Source organism: Lutjanus erythropterus, chromosome 19, assembly GCF_056507025.1.
Source record: "Lutjanus erythropterus isolate fLutEry1 chromosome 19, fLutEry1.hap2, whole genome shotgun sequence".
NCBI classification, from domain to species: Eukaryota; Metazoa; Chordata; class Actinopteri; order Lutjaniformes; family Lutjanidae; genus Lutjanus; species Lutjanus erythropterus.
Window position 1 is genome coordinate 12,382,815 of NC_139335.1, and position 26,377 is coordinate 12,409,191.

The window sequence follows — 26,377 nt, forward strand, 5'->3', positions numbered from 1 at the left end:
AAATTTATCAGAACAAAAATCTCCTTCTGCTTTTTTTAACCAGATAATGTACTACTCACTGTAACTTTTACCTGGAAAAATGTAAACAGAGGCTTGTCTCTGATTTAAGGAGAATCTGATCTGGAGGAACCCATTAAGAACAACTATATAGAAATGGCCAATTTATGTGCTTCTGTAGGTCGTATAGAGGGATCACTATTAAATTTAGACTGCTTCATAACCAGTTAGAAACTCCTTGTAGTAGCTTTAGATGTGTAGTACAACACAGAGGCACAGATTAAATGTGAAACTTACTGAGTACACAGCATCGAGGGAGCAAAGGCCGGTAATTCATACTGTGTGTAATATGGCGAAACATATACAAAAGCATCAAAAAGTTCAGCTCTGAAAAAGTATGTAGTCTTTGTTTTTCACTGGACAGAAAAGAAATCTTAAAACCAACAAACAGGACCAGATGGTGTCCAGACACAGAATCAAAGACCAAAGGTCGACGGTGGTATGTTAGTATCATTAGGTCAGTAGTAGCTAGCCTATGTACTGTAGTTTTAAAGAAATGCAGGGTTTGTGGGGTTAATTCAACTTTGATTTACAGATTAAATACCTGGATCATGGAGAGAAGTGAGTACAAAAGACAGGGATTAAGGAAGAGGAATAATTGCAGTGAAAGAGTTTAAATGCAGAGTTAAATGATTTAGTAGAGTTCAGAGTTCAGAGGGACAGACGTCTAAACAGCAAAGTGAAAATCTGAAGAGATGGAGAGGGAGGAAATACGTCAGACTACCAGGCTGAGGTGAGTGAACCATGCACTTTGGAAGAGCTCTCTTAGATATTTCTCTTTCCATTTTTCACAGATTTTCAACTACAACAGGTGAAGCTATCTGTGAAAAGTAAAAGTGGAAATGCCCATTTCAAAATCTGGTTTCAACCTCTCTCCTGCACTCCCTCTCCCTCTCCATCCAGCAGAGGACTGGAGTGAGTTATGGAAAAAACAAAAAAAGCTTCATTAGTTCAAAAGCGCCAACATAAACATGGGAGAGGAGGCAATTACATAGGAGCTAAACTGGTAGTTTGCCTTGGCGAGGATATAACTTAAACTTTTCAGAAACAAGGAAATCCCCTGTATTAAAGTCGAAGCTGGAAATGTTACAACTGAGTTGACATTAAGAAAGAGGAAACGTTGAGATGTGAGGCTGTCACAGATGAGATGCTTTTGTTTGTACACTATTTGTCAGAAGAACACAACTCTCATGAAATGTTAAATCTATTTCTGTAAATGTGGTGAGTATGGCTGTAAAAGTGATACAAGAATGCAAAGATTTTTTTAAAAAAATGATTAGAATTTAAATTTGTAAAGATAGTGAGTTATGAAAATAAAGATATGTTAACAAAGAATTTTGATTTGATCATTGAAAGCCACAACCAGTCAGAAAAACTAAATAAATAACACATTTTGATCAACACTGAATACAGAAATAATAATTCGACACTTGGAAACAGGTGTTTTGTTATTGTTTTTTTTTTTTCGTAATAATGTGATTTTGGACATGAATGTACAATACCAATTCCAAAAAAGATGGAATATTGCGTAATAAATTAGAATAAAACAGAATGCAATGATTTGCATATCCTTTGCTACCTATAGTCAATTGAACAGAGTACAAAGACAAATATTTTATTCATTCATTCATTCTGAAGGGTCATGGGGGGCTGGAGCCCATCCCAGCTGACATGTTGAACTTTATTGTTTTTTTGTAAATACACACTACATCTTAATTTGATGCAACATGTTTCAAAAAAGTTGGAACAGCTGCAACAAAAGACTGGTAGGGCTGTCGAAAGGTCAAAAATATGTGTTTGGAACATTCAACAGGTGAACAGGTTAACTGGTAACAAGTGATTGTATTGTGACTGGGTTTTAAAGTGGCAACCTCAAATGGCTCAGTCACTCAAAAGGACAAAAGCAAGTGAGGTTCACCACTTTTAAAAAAACTGTGGGCAAGTAGTTCAACAGTTTAACAGTTGCAACGAATTTGGGGATTTCTCCATCTACAATTGATAATATCATTACATGATTCAGAGAATCTGACGAAATCTCTGCACGTAAGGGGCAAAGAGAAAACCAACACTGAATGCTTGTGACCTTTGACCCCTCAGGTGGCACTGAGTTAAAAACCCAGATATTTGTATAAAGGATACTACATGGGCTCTGGAATACTTCAGTAAACACGGTTTGTCGCTGCATCTACAAATGCAAGTTAAGATTCTACCATGCACAACAAAAGGCATATGTCACCATCATCCAGAAACAGTGCAGACTTCTCTGCGCCTGAGCTCATCTGTGATGGATTGATGCAAAGTGGAAAAGAGGGCTGTGATCTGATGAGTCCACATTTAAAATTGTTTTTGTAAATCATGGACATTGTGACCTTTGGGCTATAGAAGAAAAGGACCATCCAGATTGTTACCAGTGCTAACTTCTGGTCTGGGGGTTTGTTAGTGCCCATGGCATCATGGGTAACTGTCACATCTGCCCCATTAATGCTGACTGGTGCATACAGGTTTTGGAGCAACACATGCTGCCATCCAGACTACATATCTTTCAGGGACGTTCCTGCTTATTTCAGCAAGACATAAAATATCTTGTCTTTGTACTGTATTCAATTGAAAATTGGTTAAAATGATTTTCATATCATTGCATTCAATTCTTATTTACATTTTACACTGCATGCCAACTTTTTTGGAATTGGAGTTGTACATTCGTTAAGAAAGTGTTTAACATGCATTGAAAAATAAATCAAATAATCAAAAAGTTACAAGTATTGTACAGTTTCTGATTTAATTGCTACCCACTCCCTCCCCATTTTGTCCCCAGTGACGTTTAGGATGATTCTCACAAGGCAAACTTTTGAGTCACCGTGCATGAGGCAGCAGCAGAGGTATAAACCTGAAGACAAGAGAACTGATGCCGTCCACAGTCAGTGGTGGAAGAATTTGTCCGTTGTCTCTCTGTGGTCCTTAATAACACACGAAGTGCCACAATCTTTTGTGGAGGTTAAAGAATTTATATCTTGTTTAAAATATTTGCTGGACAAAGGGTAAAATGTTAGTAGCAGCCCAGATGTGTACAATTAAAGACAATTACTGTCTTATTAAAGAGAAGACAAGAATTACGAGAGGAAGTCTGACGTGTTATAATTGTAAAGACAGTTCCAAATTACTGGTAACTGTGTGCTATCAGTCTGGAGACTATACCTTCTCCTCGTGGACCTCTCCTAGTCCGCCAAGCTGCAGGGAGGTAGAACAGCTCATTATGGTGAATGGTATTGACTCCAGTATTATTCCGTTATCTCACAGCAGTTTGTCTTTTCCACCCTAACCATACCGGCTGACCTGTGTGTGGTGGCCTCAGTTCTTCTGTATGGCCTACCCCTGCTGCCCCCTGGCAGGGTGCGGTTTAAATCTGTGGGGTACTTACCAGAATTTCACCCTGCAGTAACAGGAAGGGGAGGGGAAATTAAAGCAAAGGGGGGGGGGCAGTATAAAATCATAGCAAAAAAGAAATGAGAAAGCAAGCAAGCAAAGATGAAGGACAGATGAGAGGTAGGAATAGGGAGAAAGGAGACAAGTGGACGGTTGGAAGGAGAGAAAAGGAGTCAAGAAGAGAGTAGAGAATGAACATTCAAGAAAAAGAGGATGAAATGGTGAGGATGACAGGTTTGAAGGGAGCAAAAACAGGAGGAAATGGAAAGGAAGAATCCATGAGACAACCAGAGAGACACATGAAGAGACAGAGAAAGAGAGACAGAGAGAGACAGAGCAAGAGAGTTACATGCAATTAGAATTACTTCAAGTATATCACAATTTGGTTATGTCATATTTGTTGCTCAGTTGATAGGGGGCGAGGGTCCATGCACATTCTGAATTTCAATATAAAAAAAGATGCTTGTGAGTAAATGGGAAGGCAACAAAACAACCAACATAATTCTGTGAGGAATTGTTGCTTTGCTTGAGTACAACATGCCTGGGTCACATGCAAACAGCAATATTAATAATAGCCATGGAAACAAATGTTTGTTTGAGAAAAGCAGGGAAGCGGGGTCTTCTTTCAGCTCACTGGCACTATTACTTTCCCCTCACTGAAGCTGCACTCTCTAAAGCAGATTAGCACTATTATAATCACGTTTCAGGATCTTACAAACACACAACAAAATTCAAAAAACTTGACTAAATATCCATCTGAATAAAATACAAAAGCATCAGTTTTACAACATGGTGGACAAAGACCAGCCAGTTCAATATAAGGATTAGAAAAGACTGGGTAGTTAAAATGTTGCACAGGGGGAGCTGTTGTTACCAGTTAGATAGGTCATTATAGATTAATAGCTATGAGCTAAATCATTGCTGAGGTGAGATGTCTTCACGGGGTTGATTAATTGACTTGTAATGGGAGGCATCAGTCAGGGGAGATTAAATCTGGGACTGGTGAAAAGGCCAGAGTGATAAAACATACCTGGTTGGGTATGGCCCTCTTCTTGTTTGCGGCTGTGTTCCTCTGCTGGGCGCTGCCGTTACACAAAGGCGGACAGAAAAGACAATAAATATTGGTGACACCGCCACCAAACCCAACACACTATTCAAAATATACACACCAAGGGCTGTACTGAATGCCTCTAGTTTCACATTCTGTGAAAACCACTAACAATACTCAATGGGTAGTTACCAATAAAACCACTAATGTGATCTTTACAGAAGAACCAGGTATAAATGAAAGCGGAAGAGGCTGAATCAGACCCATCTAAGGTACTGTACTTCATGTGCTGCGGTATGTGCTGCCAATTTCCTCAACTAGCCAAGAGGTCACAACACAAGCATCACAGCTAAGAGTGGCTGTGTTAAATGGCCTTTTCTGCATTGTTATTACATTTGAGCCACTAAAAATGTACTTTGGCCACCAAAATGAAGGGCTTGGTGGCTTGTTGGGTCAGTGCTTTAAAATATTAGTGCCTCTTCCTGCTAATCTTTATCTACACTTGTCCTGAAAATACCAGGTTTAAACTGAATGAAAAGACAAAGAGGTAATGCAGCATATCAAATCTTAATGATTAACCATTAATTAATTAATCGCCATCAAGAATTTAACTGTTTAAGAATGGACTAATCGATAATTGACTGACAGTCTAAAAATAACAGTAAATGCACCTCATTAGACATCATTTTGTCTGGTGGAGACATTTGTGAATACAGGAAATTAAACCTAAAGTTAAGTTGAGAAGTAAATAGTAAAAAAACAAGCAAAACAATGAAAATGAGAAAAACATGAGGACGAACATTGGTTTTATTATTTATTAATGATTAATCGATTTTTTCAACTATCTGTTAAGCAAAATGCACAAAATTTGCAACTCTAGTTGGATTTGAATGCTGAAAGCTTTGAACTGGTTGGTACAGCCCACAAATTAGTCCCGTTTTATTCATTTCCAGTTTGAGGTTTCAGCCTTTAGTCTTTTTAATTAATTAACCGTTTTTTTAGATAGGTGCAAATCCAAGGTTTTGCTGTCATTGTTATTTTACCACTACGCGTACATGGTACATGAAGGTGAAGGTGAGCTTTGAGACAAAATGGAGGGTCAAACTGCCTCACACACACATACTGTCCACACAACCCTACATCATCTCTGTTCGCCCACCTGTTGTTGCCGTACCCTGGGGAGCTACCATCATCCAGCCTTCTGTAGTCAAGACTGAAAGTGACGTCATGAGAACCGTTAAACAGCCCTAGCTGACCTCTGACACATTACAGCAATCCACTTGCCATGCAGAGTCATAAACCCTCACGCAGGCGCACACACAGGGGCTTGCTTTGTTACTCGGTCAGCGGCATAACCCACACAGAGGAGGGGAGCTCCATTCAACTGCATGCTCCTGTAACTGTGACACTAAAGACTACCTGAACTCAACCATGAACTCTAAACCGCTAATCCCACAAAAACCCAGCGAGTGCTTTGCAATGTGCAAAGGGTTTGTTGAGCACAACAGCAACTACACGTGAGTAACACATTAAAGGGATAGTTTGGATCATTTGATGTAGGGTTGTATGAGTTGGTGTATTAGCAACAGTAGATGCAGGTTTTCACGCCACCAGTTAGGAGGAACTGACAGGAGTGTCAGCATAAGAGCTAAGACATTAACTGCTGTGGGCAGGATCAGCAGCAAAATGTATTTTAGTTTTACTGCTTTACGTTTGCAGTCAGACAGCTTTTCTGATGATAAATTGCCTTTATATAAGCCAAATATCGCCCTTTCAAAACAAAAACTCCATAGACGAAATCAGTAATTTTACTGTGCAGAAAATAGGGGAATTGCTGGTCTACCACTATTGATTGGTTACTTTGTTTGTGTTATTTTGTGACTTTGGTGAATTTGAACTAAACCTTTTAAACACTGAAGTCACACAATAACACAAATTAACTAACAGACCGAGGCAGCGGTACAGCAACTACTCCTGTGTTCTGTGAGATAAAATTGCTGATTTTGTCTGTGCAGTTTGTTTGGTTTGATATTTATCTTATGTAACAGAGCTTTCCTGTCAGAAAAGGCTGTGTGGCTGCAGAGATAAGTGGTGAAAATATAAATATAGTGTACACTTAAACTGATTTTTTTTTTTAGGTTGACCTTTATTAAGAGGCTAAAATGCCTTTTGCTGCATGATGGTGCCCACCTCTGCTTATCTTTACTGAGGTCATGTCAACCGCCATCTACTGTAGGTAATACACTGACTATTGATAAGTACCTCATACAACCCTACATCAAATAATCCAAATTATCCCTTTAACATTGTTCTGTCCACTGGTAGCATAAGCATTCTTTACAATCAAACCACCTGCAGCAGGCAGGAAGTTTACCTGTCAAGCAATCAAACATGCTTGAAAAACTCTGTTTGGAGGGGGAGTAGTATTGTTGCATGCAGGGTGGGGTGAGCAACTAATTCAACCTTGATTGTTGCAGCCTCCATTTCCACAGGGAGACTCATGCTCTGATGTGGCAGGATCACTAATTGGCATGCTACATCACACTGATGCACCGCAGCTTACAGTAAATACAACATGTGGCTAATTATAAGCACCACTTTGATTCAGTAGCAGTGAACTGCTGGTGATTCTGTTAACTTCCTGAACTGGCAGCTGGGTACCACGTGTAGTGATGACTGAGAGATGCATTACAAGTCACAAAGTGCACCTCAGGCAACAAGCTGCATGTAGTCAGTGTTGTGCAAGTTCACACTTCACCTGAGCTAGCTCAAAGTTCAGTTCACAGAGATAAAAATGAACCAGTTCCTGTTCACAGATCACAATTTTAAATTTTGACCTAAGTTCACAGTTCAAAAAATGAACTCATTCACATTGATTCAGTTTTCTTTTTTTTTTTTTTTTTTTTTTTAAATCAATTTTTAAATGGAACCTCCTCAGAGACACTTGAGTCCATATTATGATGCCACACTAAATGGTGCACGATATTCATGTGTTTTGTGTTTGTATTTTAATTGTATTTGTATTTACTTGTATTTCATATTGTTATTTTTTGGACTCCTACAAGATGCAAACAAGGACACTCAGATTGCACAGAAGATTAACCTTATTATTAGAATGGCAAAATGGCATACTTAGCAAAGCCAATGAAGTCCTCATGGTTGGTGTTGATGTAGGACAGCTCAATGTCAATCAGCAGCAGAACCTTAATCAAAGGCAGAAAATCATGATTAGAATGGAGAGGTCTCAATTAAACACCACTTACAGAGGGCACAATGTAGACAGTGATGTCTCACAAAAACCACAGGACTTAAGATTGAACTAAAGCTGAATTTATATACAGACATAAAATATAATCTGTCAGACTGATATTACTCGTTCAAATTGCAGATGTAGTGGCGTTAAGATTTTACTCAAAGGTTCCAGTTTATAAACCCAACAACTCATCCTGCGTGACAGAGCTGCTACCACCAAACCAACTCTCATTAGTCTCGGTTTGTTATGTAGTTAATGTTGTTCAAAACACTCCTCCGCCCCCACAAGAACAACGTTCTGAAAACAACACGGGTTTGGAAGATGAAAATGGCGTTTCATCTCATGTTTTATCTTGGGGAGAAGAAATAACACAGAAGTCATAGAGGTCTCATTTGCCTTTTCTTGTAATGTCTTAAATTCACTGAATGCCAGAAACAAACTGAATAAATCATACAACCACTATTCTACTATGATTCTTCAAAAAAAAAAAAAGACAATGGCTAAATAAAACAGGAAGTCAGAAAATATGGTTGTTGTATCTGTGGCTGATTCACCATTTTTTCTCTCGAATAAGCAGATAAGAATCTGACAAAAACAACTTGTTTTTCTTTTACTCATTTCATTGAACTACCCCTGAAAAGACCTGCACCTGCACAGTTCAGAAGTCTAAAAACTTTGATGACAGATACAATAGAAATTCAAAAGCAAAAAAATTAAAATCACTGATTCTCAGCTGAGGCAGTAAAATTCAACAAAAGTTCATCAATAATTAAAAGTTAATCAATAATCTAGTTTACATCTTATAATGCACAACTGGTGCTTGATTTGTGATCAGTGGATCCAACTGCCACTGTAAAAAACGGCTAATATTTTGGTACACTTTGAGTGACCTCTTCTAGTGAAAATTAGTCTTTTATTCTATATTACTTGTAATGTCTTGTTTTGTAGTTGCATTGTAATTAATAACCTGTGAAAAACAGATTTTACCTCAACTGATTTTTTTAACTTAAATGTGAGGATCTGTTGCTCTTGTTTGTCATTTATGATGGTAAATGAAAGTTTTATACTGTTTTTTTTAGACTAATCATGAAAATAATCAGCAGCTTAATCAATAAAGATAATTGTTAGTTGCAGCCCCACCACATATGAATTGTCATTTGTCTTACAGTATTTTCTTCACATAAGAAAAGATAAAGATCAAAGGCTGACCTGAGCTCACTTGGCCGCTCAGGCATTGAATTAACAACTCACCTGGTCCTTGGTCTTCCCTTCTCTTTCTCTGACGTGGGTGGTGACAATCCTCTCAGTCTCCTCTCTCAGTCTGGGGTACGAGCTGAGCTGAAAGGCAAAACAACACACAACTGCAGTGCTGAACGGAGACACGCACTCACACACACACTTACATGTGAGCTTAAGCTTAGTGAGACTTACCAATAAGTATCAGAGAGAAACAGGAGTGAGAAGTGAGAATAAGTAGCGAACAAAGAAAAGGGAAAGAGAAGTCAAGTGACATTTCAGTGTCACACAAATCCAAACAACCACACACCAACACACACATACAAACAGACTAAATACACAGTGACCGGCTGTTGTGAAAGGTGATAAGGTGTTTATGATCAGCCAGGGATGACTTCATGAGGAAAGAATCAATGTAGCAATGCTGTAAGTTTATCATTGCCACAATCATGTATTTTTTAAGAGTATCAACCAATGATTTTTTGTATTTTAAAACCAATTCTTGAGAACTGGGACAAATCATGTCCTACCAACACACAAACATATGCTATTCTTTATTTTTATTTTACCTTTATCCATGCAAGTCATTAAGAATAGATTCTTATTTACAATGGCAACCTGGCAAAAGGCAAGAACTATTGTAATCATCTATGTTTTAAAATCGATTTTTTTCCCCATCAGCTCTGTCAGAACTTTACAAAAACATGATTTAATCCAGCATTAAAAGGGTTAACTATACCCTGTCTCATATCCTCTTTTTTTAAAAAAAAAAAAAAACAGGAATACAACAATTTCATTAAATAATTTTGCCATCAGATGTGTCTTCGTCAGATTTTACATGCAACAGACTTGGTGTTTATATTTCATAAAAACTTCAATCACTAGGAAGTTGGTTACAAAGTTCAAAAGCCAAAAATTTGATCTTTTATTGATATTTTACCAGAGGAGTAAAAATCAAAACCACCTCTAAATATTTTGCTGCAGTTCTCAAGGATGAGTTTAAAACAAACAGATCAATGTTCGGATTTGAAGACATGTCATTCAAAACCGTCATCTCTAGCTGATGGTGGAGTTTTAATAGTTAATAATGTTAGTGAAGACTGCATGTGAGGGGAAAGTGACAGAATGGGGTGAGACAGAAGGGAAGGATGGCTGTGTGTGTGTGTGTGTTGAATAATGTCATGGTGTGCAGCGCCTTCCTCTGTCCACAAGATGGCAGTGGAGCACCGTTGCTATGGAAACACTCCATTCAAGCTGCTTCTGCACCCTGGGGCTATTAGTATCATCTCCACCCCCTCTGATATCACTCCCCTTCCATCCGGTTCAGCAGATAGCAGAATGTCAGTGTGCCATGTGGGTCAGCAAGGGAGCGGAGCCGGGCTCTGCTCCGCTCTGCTCAGACTGACAGCGCAGGCCGGGTCCATGTCAGGGAGAGAGGGAGGAAGCAACGTGGAGGCGGGAAGAAAATAAATGCTTTAATGAGCTGATGCTGAGGTCAAACAGCATGTGAGAGCTCACTAGTGGAGGCTAAAAAATTTCAGACGTGATTTGTAAGTCAATGTCCAGTCTGGATGATATGAAGACTTTCAGAAGTAGGGTTGGGTATCATGTGAGTTTTGTCTGAAGCTGGTGCTAAAAAAATACTTTTATAGTATGGTACCAGTGCCGAAATGGTGCTTGAACTATATTTAAAAAAAAAGTAGCACAAAATAATAGCAGATGACATTAAAGAAATTCTTTTTTCATTGCTAAGGTAAACTTGGACTGCAATTTAAACAATATATGACCTGATACCAGTTTAAAGTTTACTTAAATATAAAAATAAACACTTAAATTTAATTTATATAATATATTAAAACGATATATAAAACCTAGTCCATCAACTTAAAGGAGAAATGTGTAACATATTTCTTGTAATAAATCATGAAATGATCACAATATGTGAAATGGGCGTACAACGAGCAACAGAGTTCACATTGATGCTGAATGTTTGCTGAATGACTTAAGTCTGTTTATGGGTCATCAGACAACATCAGTAATGTTTTAGAGCGAGTAGATGTTTATAAAGGCTGAACTGAGCAAAATGTTAATGGAGTCTGCCAGGCAGAAGGCAGGAAGTCACTGAACTTAAACTCCAGAGTGTGTATTTTCAGAGCGGTGGGACATTTTGTTTTGTTTTCAGGAGAACAGACCTAGATTTACTTTGACGGACAACTGACATTTATAAACAGCTGATCAACTCACAGTGTAGGACCTATCCTCACTTGTTCTTGTCAATTTACAATGCTGCGCTCCTGCTGTATTCCTACAGCCTGCCTGAGCTTCCTCTGTTTCAGAATCCTTTAGAATAAAATAAAACCACACTTTCAGCTGCTCTAGCTTGGCATTTCAGGTTAGCTATTAGCTAACGAAAGGCTACCTGCCGACGCATGTAGAGAGAGCGCCGCTATAAGCAGTTTGATGATGCTTCTGTAGCGTCTGGGCACCTATGTCAATCGACAGCTCAGGCATGCAGCACCAAAATGAGGCACTGTAATCTGTGTTGTGATTTAGTCCAGTAGGTACTGGTTATATAGGAACCAGTGCCGTGTTTTGGTACCCAACCCTATTTAGAAGTGGAAACGGAGTAGGGATCATGGGACAATACACACATTCGAAGCAGTGGGCACGGATGGTGTGGTGGTAAGGGTGGGTCTGATTTCACTGGGGGGGGTGACCATTTCACTGGGATGACGGGGACAGACATTCTTTACATGCCATCATCCCAGCAGGTGTGTCCCTGGTTACCTTGACGGCACACTTCATGACGAGCGCGGTGAGCTCAGACACCACAAGGTCCACACATTTGAGGCTGGGCTCTTTGAGTTTGAGGATCTGCTTTTTGACAATCGCCTCGAAAGCCAGGTCAGGGGTGAAGAGCCCCGTTCTGAAAGGTCATGGGTTCAAGATTGCATTTTGTTGTGGTGGTTAAGAGAGAGAGAGGGATAGGCAGAAATTAAGGACAGAGGGGAAAAAAGAGGACAGCCAGGAAAGAGGAGGAATAAAAAAAGAGAAAAAGTCTTTGTTCAGTTAGTCATTTCTAGTTGTTAACAGATAAATCAACCAGTAGGAGGACAAGCCACAGGTTTTTCACATCCTCTTCCCTCACAAGCCAGTTCCTCTAAAACTAGGTCAATATATGAGAGATGGAGACATGTCAGCTCCAACTTGAGGCCAAATTACAGCGAAGACCACCTCATGTTTTCCTGGCTGTGTGTTCTGAGCTGTGAGACCTGCAGCTTGTCCAGAAGAGACCAGAGATGTTCAGACAGGTTGAGTCCCTGAAACATCTCATATCCACGACGACACGCCACCCGTCACAACACTCCACAACACGACAGCACTGCCTGCACACAGGGCTAACTGGGCTGGGCCGGGCTGAGGGCAAACTGCACAGAATATTTGTTTTTTAAGATACAAGAGCTAAACTAGGATTGGGCGACTGGACAAATGCAATGTTTGGTTTTTTTTCAGGCAGTTTTTTGCTAATTTAATGGTCTGCAGAGTGAATGCTGCTCTCGTTCAGCAGCACAGTACACATCCACTGAGTCGGCGTGCACTGAGCCAGATGAGGATCGAGAGAAAAACAGCCTGTAGATAAGGACTATTTTCACATCTAACGCAGTGTATCAAGGATTTATATTTATTTAATTTTCATGGCATCTGTGCAACCTTGTTTATTCACTGTGTCCATGGAGACAACAATAAACACAGCCATAAAGGTAAGGTTTTCTTATGCAGAAAAGATCTCTTCTTTCCATCTTTTTTCTGTTCCTTCATCACTACATAACTCATACACATACATGGATATTTAGTTACTTGTCATGCTATGTGTATAAGCTATTCAAAATTATTGCTGCATTCTCTTTCAAATTAATTTTGGTCGTGGATGTCTGGATTTTGTAAAGATATAACACAGTTTGAGCAGAGCTGCCTTGCTTTTAATGACATCAAACTCACTCTGGCCCACTCTCTCTCACACAGTGGTAAACATTTTGATTGCACTGGCTGCCATAAAAAAACATTCTGCTTGTATAATCCATTTACTTAAAAAAAAAAATCAGAAGTTTATTTTCCAAAATAGAATAGGGTCTGAAAAAACTTAACCAGATCTGGATGGCTAAATTCACATTACATACTTTTCTGCACATAGGAACCGTGTTAGAAGGTATACGGTTATTTCTATCTGTTTAATAAGAAAAATAGGTGCAAGAAGGTTTCACTTCTTAACACTTAATGGGCTTGTTTTGTTTATTGGAAATAGTAAGTGGATGTAGTTTACATAACGTAGTGGACCTGCTACTCACACGCATCTTGTAGGTGGGGGTGGGCACGAATATATTGGTAATTGATGGGCTGATGTTGGCCAGTTGGAAAATTTTGAATTACCGCCCAACCCTAAGCTAAACTGATCAACAGAAAATTTTCTAGATATTGCAGAAGGCTGTTGGCAAATGTTCTGTGCCAGCGTACCCTCTGCCACACCCATGGCTGCCCCCGCCCCGTGTCTTGGCTGGGTCGGGAGATGCTGGACACCTGCAGTACCTTGTTGGTGCACTGCCTGACTGTGTTGATGAGCTCCTGAATGACCAGATCGATACATTTGAGACAGGGCGTTTTCAGCTTAACGATCTGCTTTTTCACGATGGCCTCAAACGCCAGGTCTGGAGTGAACAGCCCCGTTCTGAGAGAGACAGAGGCACAGCGACAGACAAATGGGACAGTTAACAGACATGTAAGCCAAAAAAACAGATGAATAGACAAATACACAGACAGACAAACTGAAGAGATCTGAGGTTACGGACAAAGAGAAGAAAACAGAAAATGAACATACTGTCAGCCACAACAGGAGGAGGAAAGATAAGGCACCGGAGAGAGAAAGGTGCAAATGAAATTAAGCACACGATGACAAATGAGATGTGACAGACAGGAGAGTATCAGTGCAAAACACATGACAACATTAGTGCAGTAGACCCAGATACATGTAACACAAAACCACATAATAATTGGATGCTTTAGCAGACAGACACAGAAAAAGAGTGGGTGGATTTGCAGTGAGGAGATAAGGGGATTGGAAGAACAGTTGAACAGAGGAAATACATTTCACATACAACAGAAAACACTTTTCTGAATACGCCACTTTGTATTGGTGCTGCTTTTAGTCTGTGATGGCAAGATTTGATTAGAAAATTCAAATTATAATTTAATAAGGGCCTTGATGAATGGAGAAAAGAAATGTGGGTATTTCATTTAAAGAACACAATCCAGGTGTTTGAGCTCTCTGTGGGTGGCTACTTTGGAAGTTGGCAAGTTTGTTTTTTTTTCTCAGCTCCACTTGCCTGACACCATGGACGTTCTTGATTGCGTGACTGATTTCTCGCCTCAGCTCCTTCTCGTCAAACACAATCTGGGGGACAGGAGAGAGAGTAAAAGCAAATTATAAAAATCTAACAGTACTATCATTAATTCCCAACATATCACTCCTCTTCATGGCACACTAACCTTGACCAGCTCGAAGGGGAAACGTTCGTGGAAGATGCGGTTGATCTTGGCACCACCCGACAGCTCATTGGTGTCCACCTGGTCCCCAGAGCCCTCAATGCACTTCTCGAAGTCCACACCAAACTGCTGCACCATCCTGATAAGAGTCAAGCACAAAGTGGCAAGTGTGAATAATTTCTTAGAGCAAACAGAGCTAATTTTAGTCATACGACAGCTTAAAATCGAGGTGAAGGGTGTTAGTTTACACTGTCTTATGTTGGCAGTCTTTCCCTTGTTTGCCATATTGCAATGGTCACAATATACTGTAATAATTTTTTCATGAAAAAAAAATCATAATGTGATAATCACAGTGGATGAGTTAGTTCCAAAAAGTAATGTGACTCCAGTAATGTGGAAGTGGTGTGATTACAAAAGATCAGATGTACAATAACCCATGATAATATTTCAGAACAGCAAAAAGACTGTAGCAGCAAAAGGGGACAATACAACAAACTAATTTCATCACCTCAAGCAGAAGCACACATTGAGTATGAGGAGAGCCAGAAATCATGCGAGAAGAACTCACTAGCTCTGAACCAAAAATATTTATCAGTATTTTGTCATATCAAGAATATAGTTATTGCAAATATTGTGATATTATTTTAGGTCCATGTTGTCCACCCCTAGTGTATTGGCAGATACAGAAAACCAATCCACCTCAACCTTTATTCAATTTAATACAGTACAAGGACAAGATATTTAATGTTTACACTTACTTACTTCATTGTTTTTTGTAGATATACACTCATTCTGCATTTGTGTCAATCTAGTGCCTTCACTGTTAGAACTATGCTGTTGTAACACATGCAGAAGAATATGTTTTGGCATTGTCTTGCTGAAATAAGCAGGGACATCTCTGGAAATTACATTGTCTGGATTGTATCATATGTTGCTTACCTTTCAGCATCAGTGGGGCCTTCACAGATGTGACAGTTACCCATGATGCCATGGGCACTATTGCAGCCCAGTACGGTCACAGATGTTGGCTTTTAAAGTTAGTTAGTTTTTTTTTTCCCTCTTTTTTCCACAAGTAACACCACATTCAAGCTACTGATCTACTGTAAATACGACACATAAGCTGCATTGTTATGAACAGCAATATTCAGATGCACTCACTGCAACAAGGCCTTGGTCTTGCGTGTTGGGTCATCTGGACGGAAGTTCTTGTATTCCTCCACCTCCTTCTCCAGGGAGAGGAGCTGACTCTGCAGCTTACTGCGCAGACCAGGCAGGGTGTCCCTGATGTGGTTGGTCAGTTGCTACAGACAGACAGCAGACAGACAGATAGACAGTCAGACAGCGGTAATAGAGAATCAATTGCATGATAGATGATTTACAATTTAGACAATTAAAAAACAAACAATTAATGGTAGACCTGGTTGAGCGTCTTTTGTAGATGTGGTGTGCCCATACGCTCTGCTATATGTCTGTATGCAGGGTGGGACAGGAAGAACTTCCTCTCTGCAGCCAGAGCAGCACGAATGTCCTTCTTCCCGTCGATGTCTTTCTGGCTGCGGTTCACCACACCAATGTAGCCTGCAAACAACAACACAAACAGTCACTTCAGAGTCAAAACAAGAAGCCTATTTTTAATTGTGTATTTGTGTGAATAATCTTCACCTCTACGCAGTGGAAGCAGTTTATTTTCAAGAATGTCCTTTGCATCCGTCCCTTCATCCATCAGGTCCAGTTTTGTTATAACACCAATGGTACGCATACCTGCACAAAATTAAAGTATCAGCACATCAATCAGTTCAAACAGATTTATTTATTACTTGTTTCCTACAACATGTTACAGAATAATAGAGGAAAAGGACTGATATCCAATGTCTTTGTGTCTTTGACCATTTCCTAGCAGAATCTTGTATAATAAACAGCTAAAAAGATTTGGCCCGAAACAGAAATACTGACTAAACTCTAGCAGATCAAATAAGGTGTAATGGATATCAAAAGACTCTCTAATATGATTTTTGCATTTCATGAAAAAACACACTATTACTTTGTGTTTGTAAGCCTGCTCTCTGATTTCTGAACCACTAGACAGCAGCGCGCTCACCCTGTGGGTCCACCTCCTTCGCAATCTTCAGAGCGTCTGAGTTGGCCAGGTCAGTGTTGGCAGGGGTGACGGCCAGGATCAGACAGCTCTCCTTGGTGATGAACTGCATCAGCATGTCCCTGATCTGGTGCTCAATGTCTACAGGCTGGTCTCCAACAGCGACCTTAGTCATTCCCGGAAGGTCGATGAGGGTCAGGTTCAGCACTGAGTCACATGGACAGAGGTCATACAAATCAGAATGCAAATAGGATGTTTTTCCATCAGCTAAACTCAAGAACAAACCCCAGTTCCAAAAAAAGTTGGGACATTATGTAAAACAAAAATAAAAACATAATGCAATGACTTGCAAATACTTTTCAACCTACATTTAATTTAATATAGAGCTTTTATACAATCATGTTGGTTTTTGATGGAGTTCTGCCTGACAAGTCAAAGGTCACAGACATTCAATGTTGGTTTTCAGCTCATTAACCTCATACAGTCCTGGAAACCCACCTTGTGATGGACGTGAGACAAATGTTTGATCAATCAAGAGCATTCTCAATGAAAGGGTTCACACTGTGTACAGAATACATAACCTATTTATAATGTTGTTCATATATTCTTTTACATGGGAAGCTAAAGATAAATACAGACTTTTCATAGATGTGTCAACTTAACTTCCCTCTGTTTTCATTAACCCATTAACATTCATCTACTCTATTATCCTTAATTTAACATGTTTGTGAGTGTCTGTGTTGGTAGGTGAAGCTCTCATCTTTCATCTTGAGACAGCTGAGTAGGGAGACGTTTGCTGTTGTGAAGTCTAATTTGTGTTTCTACTTCATAAAAACAGAAACACCCTCTGAGTTTTATTACTTTCAAGAAACATGAGAATCTGAAATTTGACAGTGAATTCCCTGTGACAGCTCCCACGAGGAGATGAATAGATGTTTGTGACAACCAGTCAGCGACTGAGTAAAAAACACACATTAGAGCATTACAAAAGTGATTTTCAATATTTTACTAAAACCACACTGGCCCAAACCACAACAATCTATTTTTTTTTTCTGATATCTTACGAGGCTGTCTGGAAAAGTAATTTTCTTAACAGTGGGACAGCAGATGACAGTAGCACAGAAAAACCTGTACACAACACAGAAAACCTATTGCTCTCTTTGCATGACGGGTGAGAAATAATGATAAAATCTTTAAACGTGGTTGAACTAATATTGTGATATATTGCAATTAACCATATTTTAAATTAGGCTGTTTAGAGAAAAAAAAACACAGACATGAATGCCTGTATTTTTGGCTTGTCAGGTAAATTAAATTCCTGACAGATTATTATTTTACCACACTTTTCAAGATGAAATGTCCTTCATCACCAACACATTCTGGTTGGTTGAAAGACTTATGTAACATTTAACCTTAGAAAAGATTAAATATACTTTGAGGGGATCAAAATAATGTTTTTACTCAAAGTGGCAGCATTTCATTTCTTTACCTCTAACCTGTCTGTATAGCCTTCAGTGTCTTTTTTTATGTGAAGCACTCCTGCAAATGAGACTGAGATATGGTGTTTTATTTATTTCTTTTATTATTTTCTGTTTCATTAGCAAATGGTCTTATCTATGAGACTGTAATCTACTGTAAACAGTAGAGACACGGTCACCTTATTTTTTTTCTGATACTCCTAAGGCAGGTACTTTTACTTTTAGATACTGTGTATGTATCTACATCTCCAGTGACAAAAATACTTATGAGAAAGAAATTAATAACACAGAACAAACAGTATGGGAAAATCTGATGGCTGACATAGTAATATCGTCTCACGGTTTATCTTGTCATATAACATGCAAATTTATTTACATAAGCCAAAGAGCATAAAGTGTGTACTGTACGTGTGTTTTACAATAAGACTTGTGTCCATTACCATGTGGGGAGTAGACCCTCAGGTTAATTGGGATAGGAGAGATGCCTTTGTTGGAGCCTGTTATCCTGTCGGTCTCTGCCTCAATTTCCTGCCGCACCTCATCAAAATCCACAAACTTCTTCCCTTTGCAGTGCAGGAACTCGGCATATTCTATACACAGGGTCAAAGGGACGTAGAGGGAGAGAAAAGGACAAAGAGACAGAAAGAGCAGGGGAGAGTGAGAATAAAAATAGAATATTAAATTAAAGAGATGAAGGTAGCAGATAGCAGACAGTGAGCTTAGCTTGAGGCACTATGACAGAGAGGCCATATGCAGAGCAGTGATGAAAGGAGACAGGGATGTGGCTGTGCACTGGACTGAAATACTCACCTGCTTTATTGTTGACCAGCTGCAAAATGAGAGGTCTGCGGGTAACAATGCCTGATCCACGGGGAAGAAAGTCCCTGAGGGAGACAGACAGACAGAGGAGGAGGCAGATGAATACATACCACAATTGTAGGGATGAAATGGAAGGAAATCAAAACAACAGGGAACATATTGGGTACACAAAGAAAGACAGAAAGAAAGAATGAAAGAAAGACAGAAACAAGTACAGAAAGAAGGAAAGACAGAAAGAAAAAAGGCAAACAGAAAGCAAAAGAAAGAAAGTGAAAATGTTCAATTATTCATAACACTCAATGTCCATTTGCTCGCAGCGTGGCCTCTGGTAAATTGATGGTCATTGGAGAATTTCACGCCTCCAACTTGTCTCACAACAAATCAAATGTGACAAAGTAATTTTCTGTCATCATTAGAGCTTTAGAGATCAATTCATGCACAGCCACTCTCACTGTTATGGAGAAAATCCACCCTAAAATAGAATTTAACAGAACCTAACAGGATATAATGATAATGATAATCTCATCTACAGAAAAATCCTAGAGCTGTTCTACAGACAGTGAATAATGGAATAACTTCTAGTTGATTCACAATTTAAAAAGCCTGCAGTCAAATGATGCTCATTTTGATCATTGTTTCTCAAAGCCTAAGATGACATCCTAAAACATCTTGTTTTACTCACAGCCCAAAGATTCAATTCACAGTCATAGAGGAGTCAAGAAACCAAAGAATATTCACATTAAGAAACAGAAATCCTTTTTTCTTAAAACATTACTCAAAACAATTGACTGATTATTAAAATAGCTGGAAATTAATTTAATAATCATTTAATAATAGATTAATTGATGCAGCCTGACTGGAAAGCCACATAAAAAGTGGTAGAAAAGCTTTGCCTCTAACTTTCTCCTCTTAAATGCGCATCTGAATACACAGCAGATTTTTGGATTTATGTTGATTTTGCCAAACAATGTCGTAATTATAAAGTGAGGATTTTATGATTGTAGCACAGCAGCTTGGGAATTACTGCTGGTTAATGTAATGCTCTGGGTGTGATTAAATAACTATTTCATACTCGTTTTGTTGTCTGGTAACAGAAAGAGAAAAATATTTAACTGAGAACAACTATATTGTGAATTCTGCTGCATTAAATGATCACATGAAGCAGGAAGACAGTTAACGAAGTTGTAACAGGCTCTATGCATAGTAACCAGCCATGTCTGTAGCCTAGTCACATGCAGGGACTGTGTGGCAGCAAAGTCAAAAAGGCAACTTTCTGTCATCTAACTTTTTCCGTAATCACACGTTTTAACTGTCATTATAGTCGATCATACAGCACAGCTGTTGCCATTGATCTGTATTTATGTTAATTTTGTCAGAGGACGTCCCAACCATGAAAAAATGACTCGGTCAGTTGGACCGTCTGTCCCACTTCTTGCCAGATGTTAGCTGTTATGTGCAGTTCATGTCATGTCATCAGTCATTCAAATCACTGGAAAAGTGCCATATAACTTCTGTTTTAGGGTGTATCACCCTGGTTTCAACATTCTGTAATGTGGAGCTTTTGGACTAATGAACTTGCTGAACTGCTTCATTTACTGCCTGTTTAAAGGACAGAAAGGGCCATGGTTTCGCTGGCCACTGTTAGCTTTAGTGTGAGCCCAGGCTGTGTCAATACAAGAGATATCGCCCATGATCACGCCTTAACCACACTCACCTCAGACTTGACATTGCGCTATGTGCACAGTCTCTACAAACTTGATGCAACTTAACTGCACGGTGTAAGCTTAATGCAGTGCATGAAGCAAGAGACAACAGTGAACAAACAACAGCAAATGCTAGTGGTGCAACAGAAAAAATTGAGACACCTGCTTATATGAAACAATGAGAAATCTCTCAAAGTCGGCTTGTTTGTTCCTCTTAAAGTGACAGGGTACCTGAGGAATTTCTAACCACATGGCAATGTTGCTGAGTCAGCACTCAGATTATGCTGCTCCACCCAGTCTTCTGCCTCCCCTCCCAATTTTGAAGGCCCCTCTGCTACTCTGCAAACATATTACATCTGGTGGCAATCACCAGCCTCAGTCCTGGAACAATCATAGCAGAGTTGAGCATGTCATTAACCCATATTCTCCTTTTCCTCCCAACTGCCAGCTCAACAGGCCTGAGGGGACTATGGTGGTGCTGAGCCTGCCTGCTGACTTCAGACTGGAAGCAATGTGTCAGCCACAGGACAGGAGAAACAAGAGGAGAGGAGGTGCCATGCTACATACAGCCAGCACTTCCTAGATTGTAGTCCTGTGGTGAAACAGTGGGGAACATTCTGGATGTTCCTTACATCAGCAAAAATCCACAGGTCTGTGGTTCAGCACTGGTGCTGCTGTGTCATGCACATAATGTGGAGCATGCAGGCATTTGTCCACACGGTGGACATTATAGAAAGCCCTGGATGAGGAATAGGAGCAAGGGAGGGAGGGAGCTAGAGATAAAGAACAGCATGAAAATAGGCAGAGGAAAACCATTAACTTAAAGCCTCTGGAAACATGGTTTTAAATAGTAGAATGTATATATGATATCAAATTTTAGTTTCTCATTAAGCAGGAAGGTGCGCAAAACTTTGAATGACAATATTTCATGTTTGGATTAAAACCAATACTTCTTAGATGCTTACTATTATGTACATGAGACCCTAAATTACATGGTTAAGAAGCTACTGTGAATTTTTGTTTCCAGAGGCTTTAACACACTGGACATGGGTAATGTTAGTAAGATCCTGCTAAGAGATCACAGCAAAAATGACCTCTTCGAGAAACTCCTAATGTGCTGATGCATCTCTCCAGTTACAGGCGACTCTCACTGGACTTTCAGCAGCTAAACGCTGCCTCATTGGCTCAACAAGTGGCCACTAGACAAAGATTCACAGCAATAAAATAACAAGCAAACAGTATAAAACACACAAAGGAGTTGCTTGCTCAAAAATGCTCCTCACATTGAAGACACATTGAGAAATGAACCAGTCAATCTTCATAGACAAAACTGGATAAACAGCAGTGGCATATTGAAAAGAAGCAAGGGGCCAGGATTACATTATTGATGCGCTGTAAATGATAGACGAAGCTGAGCAGATTGTGTATCATGTCATGCATTATGGATGGCTGAGCAAAGAGCATCAGTCTGTGAGCAGCCCTCCCTCGATCACAAGAGAAAGGAAAAGAGAGAGTAGGGCAGGGAGAGGACTGGAGAGCCAACTCCCCTCCCCCTGCCTGCCTGTCCTCACAGCCTCTGCCTCTTACAAACTGGCAGAGCAACTCCGAGGAGCCGTTGCTCCCAGCTGATCCTCCTTTTCCTCCAGTCGGCAGAGGCCTGGCAGAGACTGTTTTCAAACATGGAAAGCAGTGTGTGAAACTCTGAGGTCATTGTGCGCTCTCACGGGAGGGTGCAGTACACAAAAATGTGTTTGTGGTATGATGGGACTTATCTCATGGGTCTCTAGTGTGGCAACGATCATATAATTATGGCTACCCGCATTCCCGCACCACAGTCTGTCACTGTGGGACCAAGAGGCATCACTAGGCAGCAAAGCCTTTTCAAGCACTACCAAAATCTGAGTGCTTAGTGGAAAATCCCTTCGCTCTCTGTCACCTGGCTGTCTCTACTTCCTCCTCTCAGGGATGTCCACTGTGATACAGTTAAGCACCCAGACTGATGGACAATTTTGTTCAAATTCCTTTAGATGCCACCATTCTAGAGTTAATCCACTAGAGCTGTGCAAAAGGGCCATATTGTATCGTTCTTGATATGTTTTTTCATGATAAAAAAAACCTCATACAGTGAGAATGACAAGATTATAACTTATAGAATGATGTACCGTTGGAGGAGTTTGTTAAAAAAAAAAAGGTGAAGGTTACTTCAGTAGTGTAAAAGTGGTTTGGTGACAAAGATCAGATGTAAAATAAACAATGATAATATGGAAGGCACACAAAACGACTGCAACAACAAAAACTAATTTCACCACCTCAGCTGAAGCACTTGAGGAGACAATCCAGTGAGAAGAGCTCAACAGCTACTGTGAGTTCTAAACCAAAAATATTTTCAGTATTTTGTCATATCCTCAAGAATATTGTTATCGCAGATTATAGTATTTTAGGGTCATATTGCCCAGCCCTACAATTAACACTAAAACTCATCAAATCAGTTTTAATGTTGTTAAAAGAGCAATTTGTAGCAACTGGATAAGCACAAGTGAGCACTGCAGTGAAAACAGTGAGTAGGAGCCACAGGCTGTATATCAAATCAGATGAAATCCTATTAAATACACGATCTATGGTTGAGCAGTTATTTCTCCCTACCCACTCCTCCCCAGACTGGGGAAGGTTCTGCAGGTTGCAGGAGCACCAGAGTAAGTTGCAGTAAACTGACAATAAGAAGCAACAACGAGTCCTACGCTGTAGGTTTATCAGCTGTTTATAATTGTTAATTGTTTGTCAAACTTTAAGTCAAGTGTCTCACTGGCTGCCAAACACATTTTTCTCAATTTAACGGTTCTAAAAATCAACACCCTCTACAAGATTAGCAATGTTTTTTAACAACTCATAGACAGACTCACTGAGGGAACATTCAGCATTAATTTTAACTCTAATTAACGGGCAAACAAAAACAGTTATTGCTGCCTGAAAAAGAATTTTCAAAGGACACCGTGACTGCAGCTTTGTTGTCTTGTCATGTCTCCTAGATCTCTGATGACATATCATGGTTATTTTATGATTTATTACAGTAAACACAGCACAGATTTCTCCTTTAACATGGTCACAGTTTGGCACGCAATTAGAGCAAGGCTGACACATTTAATTATTTGTTAAGGACAAACACGGTTTTAATTATGATCTAGCACAGCTTTAAATTGTTTCACACTTTCAAAACTCCTGCTTTCCCAGCAGTCGACTTGCCACAGATCTGATAACAACCTCCACCCAGTCCAGCTTGCAGTGCTAGATATGACGTCTTTACTCCCCTCTGGGACAATGACATCACAACAAAACTCGGGCCTCATCATCATCTCTACGCTGACAGTAAACTATGATATAATAAGGTTAAACTGTAGACAAGCCAGTAAAATGACACTAAAACTAAAAAGTTAAGCTCAATATAATTCAGTATAAATGAGCAAGTTTACTAAGATCAAGTTCTTGCCTCCAGTAACAATTTTCATCATCTGTCAAGATTTTATAAAAGTAGTTTTGTATTCTTTTGAGAGCTATTGGTGTATTGAGTCGTACGATACACACATAAGAGTGGGTGGAGACATATGCGATCCTTTCTCAGAAGATATCCTCCATGGACTGATTTCATAGTTGGCACTTTACTTTTCATAGAAATAGCACTTGAATAACTAATAAGACTGATACTTGTTCTTTTGTCAGTAAGCCACGCCAAAGAAGCAGTACGCACTACGGATGTCACGAGACTGTGATTCCCATTTTCCATACAATACCTAGAATAATATCAATATTTGATACCATTTTGGATACTGTGGGGACGACTAGGCTCAATGTGGAGGTCATAAAATTTTTAGATTTTTATTGAAAGATAAAAAATAACAAGGCTGTACGATGACAACCAATATAGCAAATGGGATCAGTGATGAGAAGAGAAGAGCAGTGATGAGAAAGTGGGAGGAGGTGGGACTATGTGGGCACTGCAGCAGTGTGTGTCAACTTGCTGTTTTTAACGACAATATTGTAAAATGTACAGCTGACTTTCCCATGTTAGTGAAAATTATGATTAAAAAGAAGAAAAAACTATATTAAATTGGTCTCATGCAGCACATATTTTGACTGCTCAGCTGTAATGAAATTATTTTATATAAATATCTTTTAGAAAAATTAAAATAAATAAAATAAATAAATAGTTAAAAAAAAAAAGAGGCAGGAGAGTGAAATGTGCACAGAAAGACTGCACAGTCTGCAATTGAGTGTTTGTATGTTGAAACCTGTATTGAAACAAACAATGTCATTTGTCATAGTCTGTTTTTTTGTTTGTTTTTTTAATCTTTTTGTTCCATCTTGGTATAATATTTATATCCCTATGGACAATACCATCTGTCAAATTATGATTTTGTTATTAAAGCACATTGTGTACACCATGCATGCCACATATGTTCCCCTGCCTTTACCACCTTTGTCTCAAAAACATCCACTGAAAACCTTGTATGTTTGATGTGCCAGCAAAACTTTAAGTTCCTCTTTAGGTTTCCTTGATGAAAAAATAAACAAGGCAACAAAACATACAAACACACACACACACAGACACACGCTGTACCAAAACACAGAAACAATCTCAAACCCATGAGGCTGCTGGGCCAGAGTAATTTGATTAGTTTCTGTCCAGCAAAGAATGCAGACCAGCCAGCCAATGTGTTTTGCTCTCCAGTGACCAACTTGGAGGGAACAGAGGCTGAAATCACATCAACAAGATGGGTCAACAGACACAGCACAATGAGAAATCTCAATCCTACTAGACCTGCCGGGGCTGAAATTCACAACTGTGACAACTAAGAGATAGTAAGTGCACAGAAAATATCAGCCAGTTTTGCTGTCCTCACTGTCCCTTACTGCATCAGAGCCATGAAATCTAAACTGTGAGCAGTGACAAACATGCATTTTATGATTGCAGGACATTTCCCAGTTAATGAGGCTGAAACACTAAGTTACGTCACTTGATCATGACATCAGCACAGACTTCAAGCGGGAGACAGAAGAGGAGCATTTACGGTCTGTGTGAATCATACAGTCTATAGTCCGAAACGTGCCTCTTCCCAGCACACTATCTCTATTGTCTTTGGTGCCAGAGAAAGGGACAGAGGGATGATTTTCATGCCTGGGGGCACAGGGATGAAGCCAGGCTTTCATGCACAACATGCACCTCTCCAAAGAAAAACAACCTCAGCCACTGGGGAAACCATAGTGCAACCATTACTGACAGTAGCATCCGCTCATCGCTCAGGGTCCAAGTCTGCTGTCGTCACCGCAGAGAATTAGCAAATCAATTATCCTACAACACTCATGGATTTGTATAACAGATTGAAAACTATGGTGTTGGGTTTACGTATTGGCTGCTCCTGAGCTCAAACAAGCCCTTAGATCAACAATGAGTCACCTCAACATGAGCGCGCCTGTTGCTATAGCAATATGCAGCACCTCCCAGGTGCGTCAAGGCTGAAGTAAGACTCAACCTTGTAGTTATGAATTTGACTTCTACTGTTCCACCTTGTCAGTGCTCAAGTTCACCTGCACAACAGCAAGAGGTACAGAGTACAGGGTTCAACATTAATGTTTTTTTCCACTTGCCCAGTCGGGCAAGTAGGTCAGAAATCTACTTGCTCGAAGTCCATTTTTTCTTTCCCCTGTACAAATTGGCTTGTTTGTTATCAAATA

At 39.6% G+C, this 26,377-nt stretch overlaps 1 protein-coding gene across 8 annotated transcripts in view; it reads right to left on the bottom strand.

Moving 5' to 3' along the window:
• Positions 1-26,377, bottom strand: part of dnm2a (dynamin 2a) — a 42,910-nt gene that overhangs the window by 13,151 nt on the left and 3,382 nt on the right. For 2 of the 8 annotated variants that reach the window (XM_084744023.1, XM_084744020.1), the window contains exons 2-15: positions 18,939-19,012; positions 18,569-18,718; positions 16,654-16,857; positions 16,218-16,316; positions 15,973-16,133; positions 15,714-15,856; positions 14,559-14,694; positions 14,396-14,463; positions 13,602-13,740; positions 9,033-9,119; positions 7,661-7,731; positions 5,688-5,741; positions 4,511-4,562; positions 3,253-3,285 (exon numbers count right to left, since the gene is read on the bottom strand). In XM_084744023.1, the coding sequence (XP_084600149.1) occupies positions 3,253-3,285; positions 4,511-4,562; positions 5,688-5,741; positions 7,661-7,731; positions 9,033-9,119; positions 13,602-13,740; positions 14,396-14,463; positions 14,559-14,694; positions 15,714-15,856; positions 15,973-16,133; positions 16,218-16,316; positions 16,654-16,857; positions 18,569-18,718; positions 18,939-19,012 (1,471 nt within the window). Of the gene's footprint in view, positions 1-3,252; positions 3,286-3,475; positions 3,488-4,510; positions 4,563-5,687; positions 5,742-7,660; positions 7,732-9,032; positions 9,120-11,804; positions 11,944-13,601; positions 13,741-14,395; positions 14,464-14,558; positions 14,695-15,713; positions 15,857-15,972; positions 16,134-16,217; positions 16,317-16,653; positions 16,858-18,568; positions 18,719-18,938; positions 19,013-26,377 lie in introns of all 8 variants that reach the window. The other 6 variants (XM_084744021.1, XM_084744027.1, XM_084744024.1 and 3 more) reach the window with 6 other exon arrangements.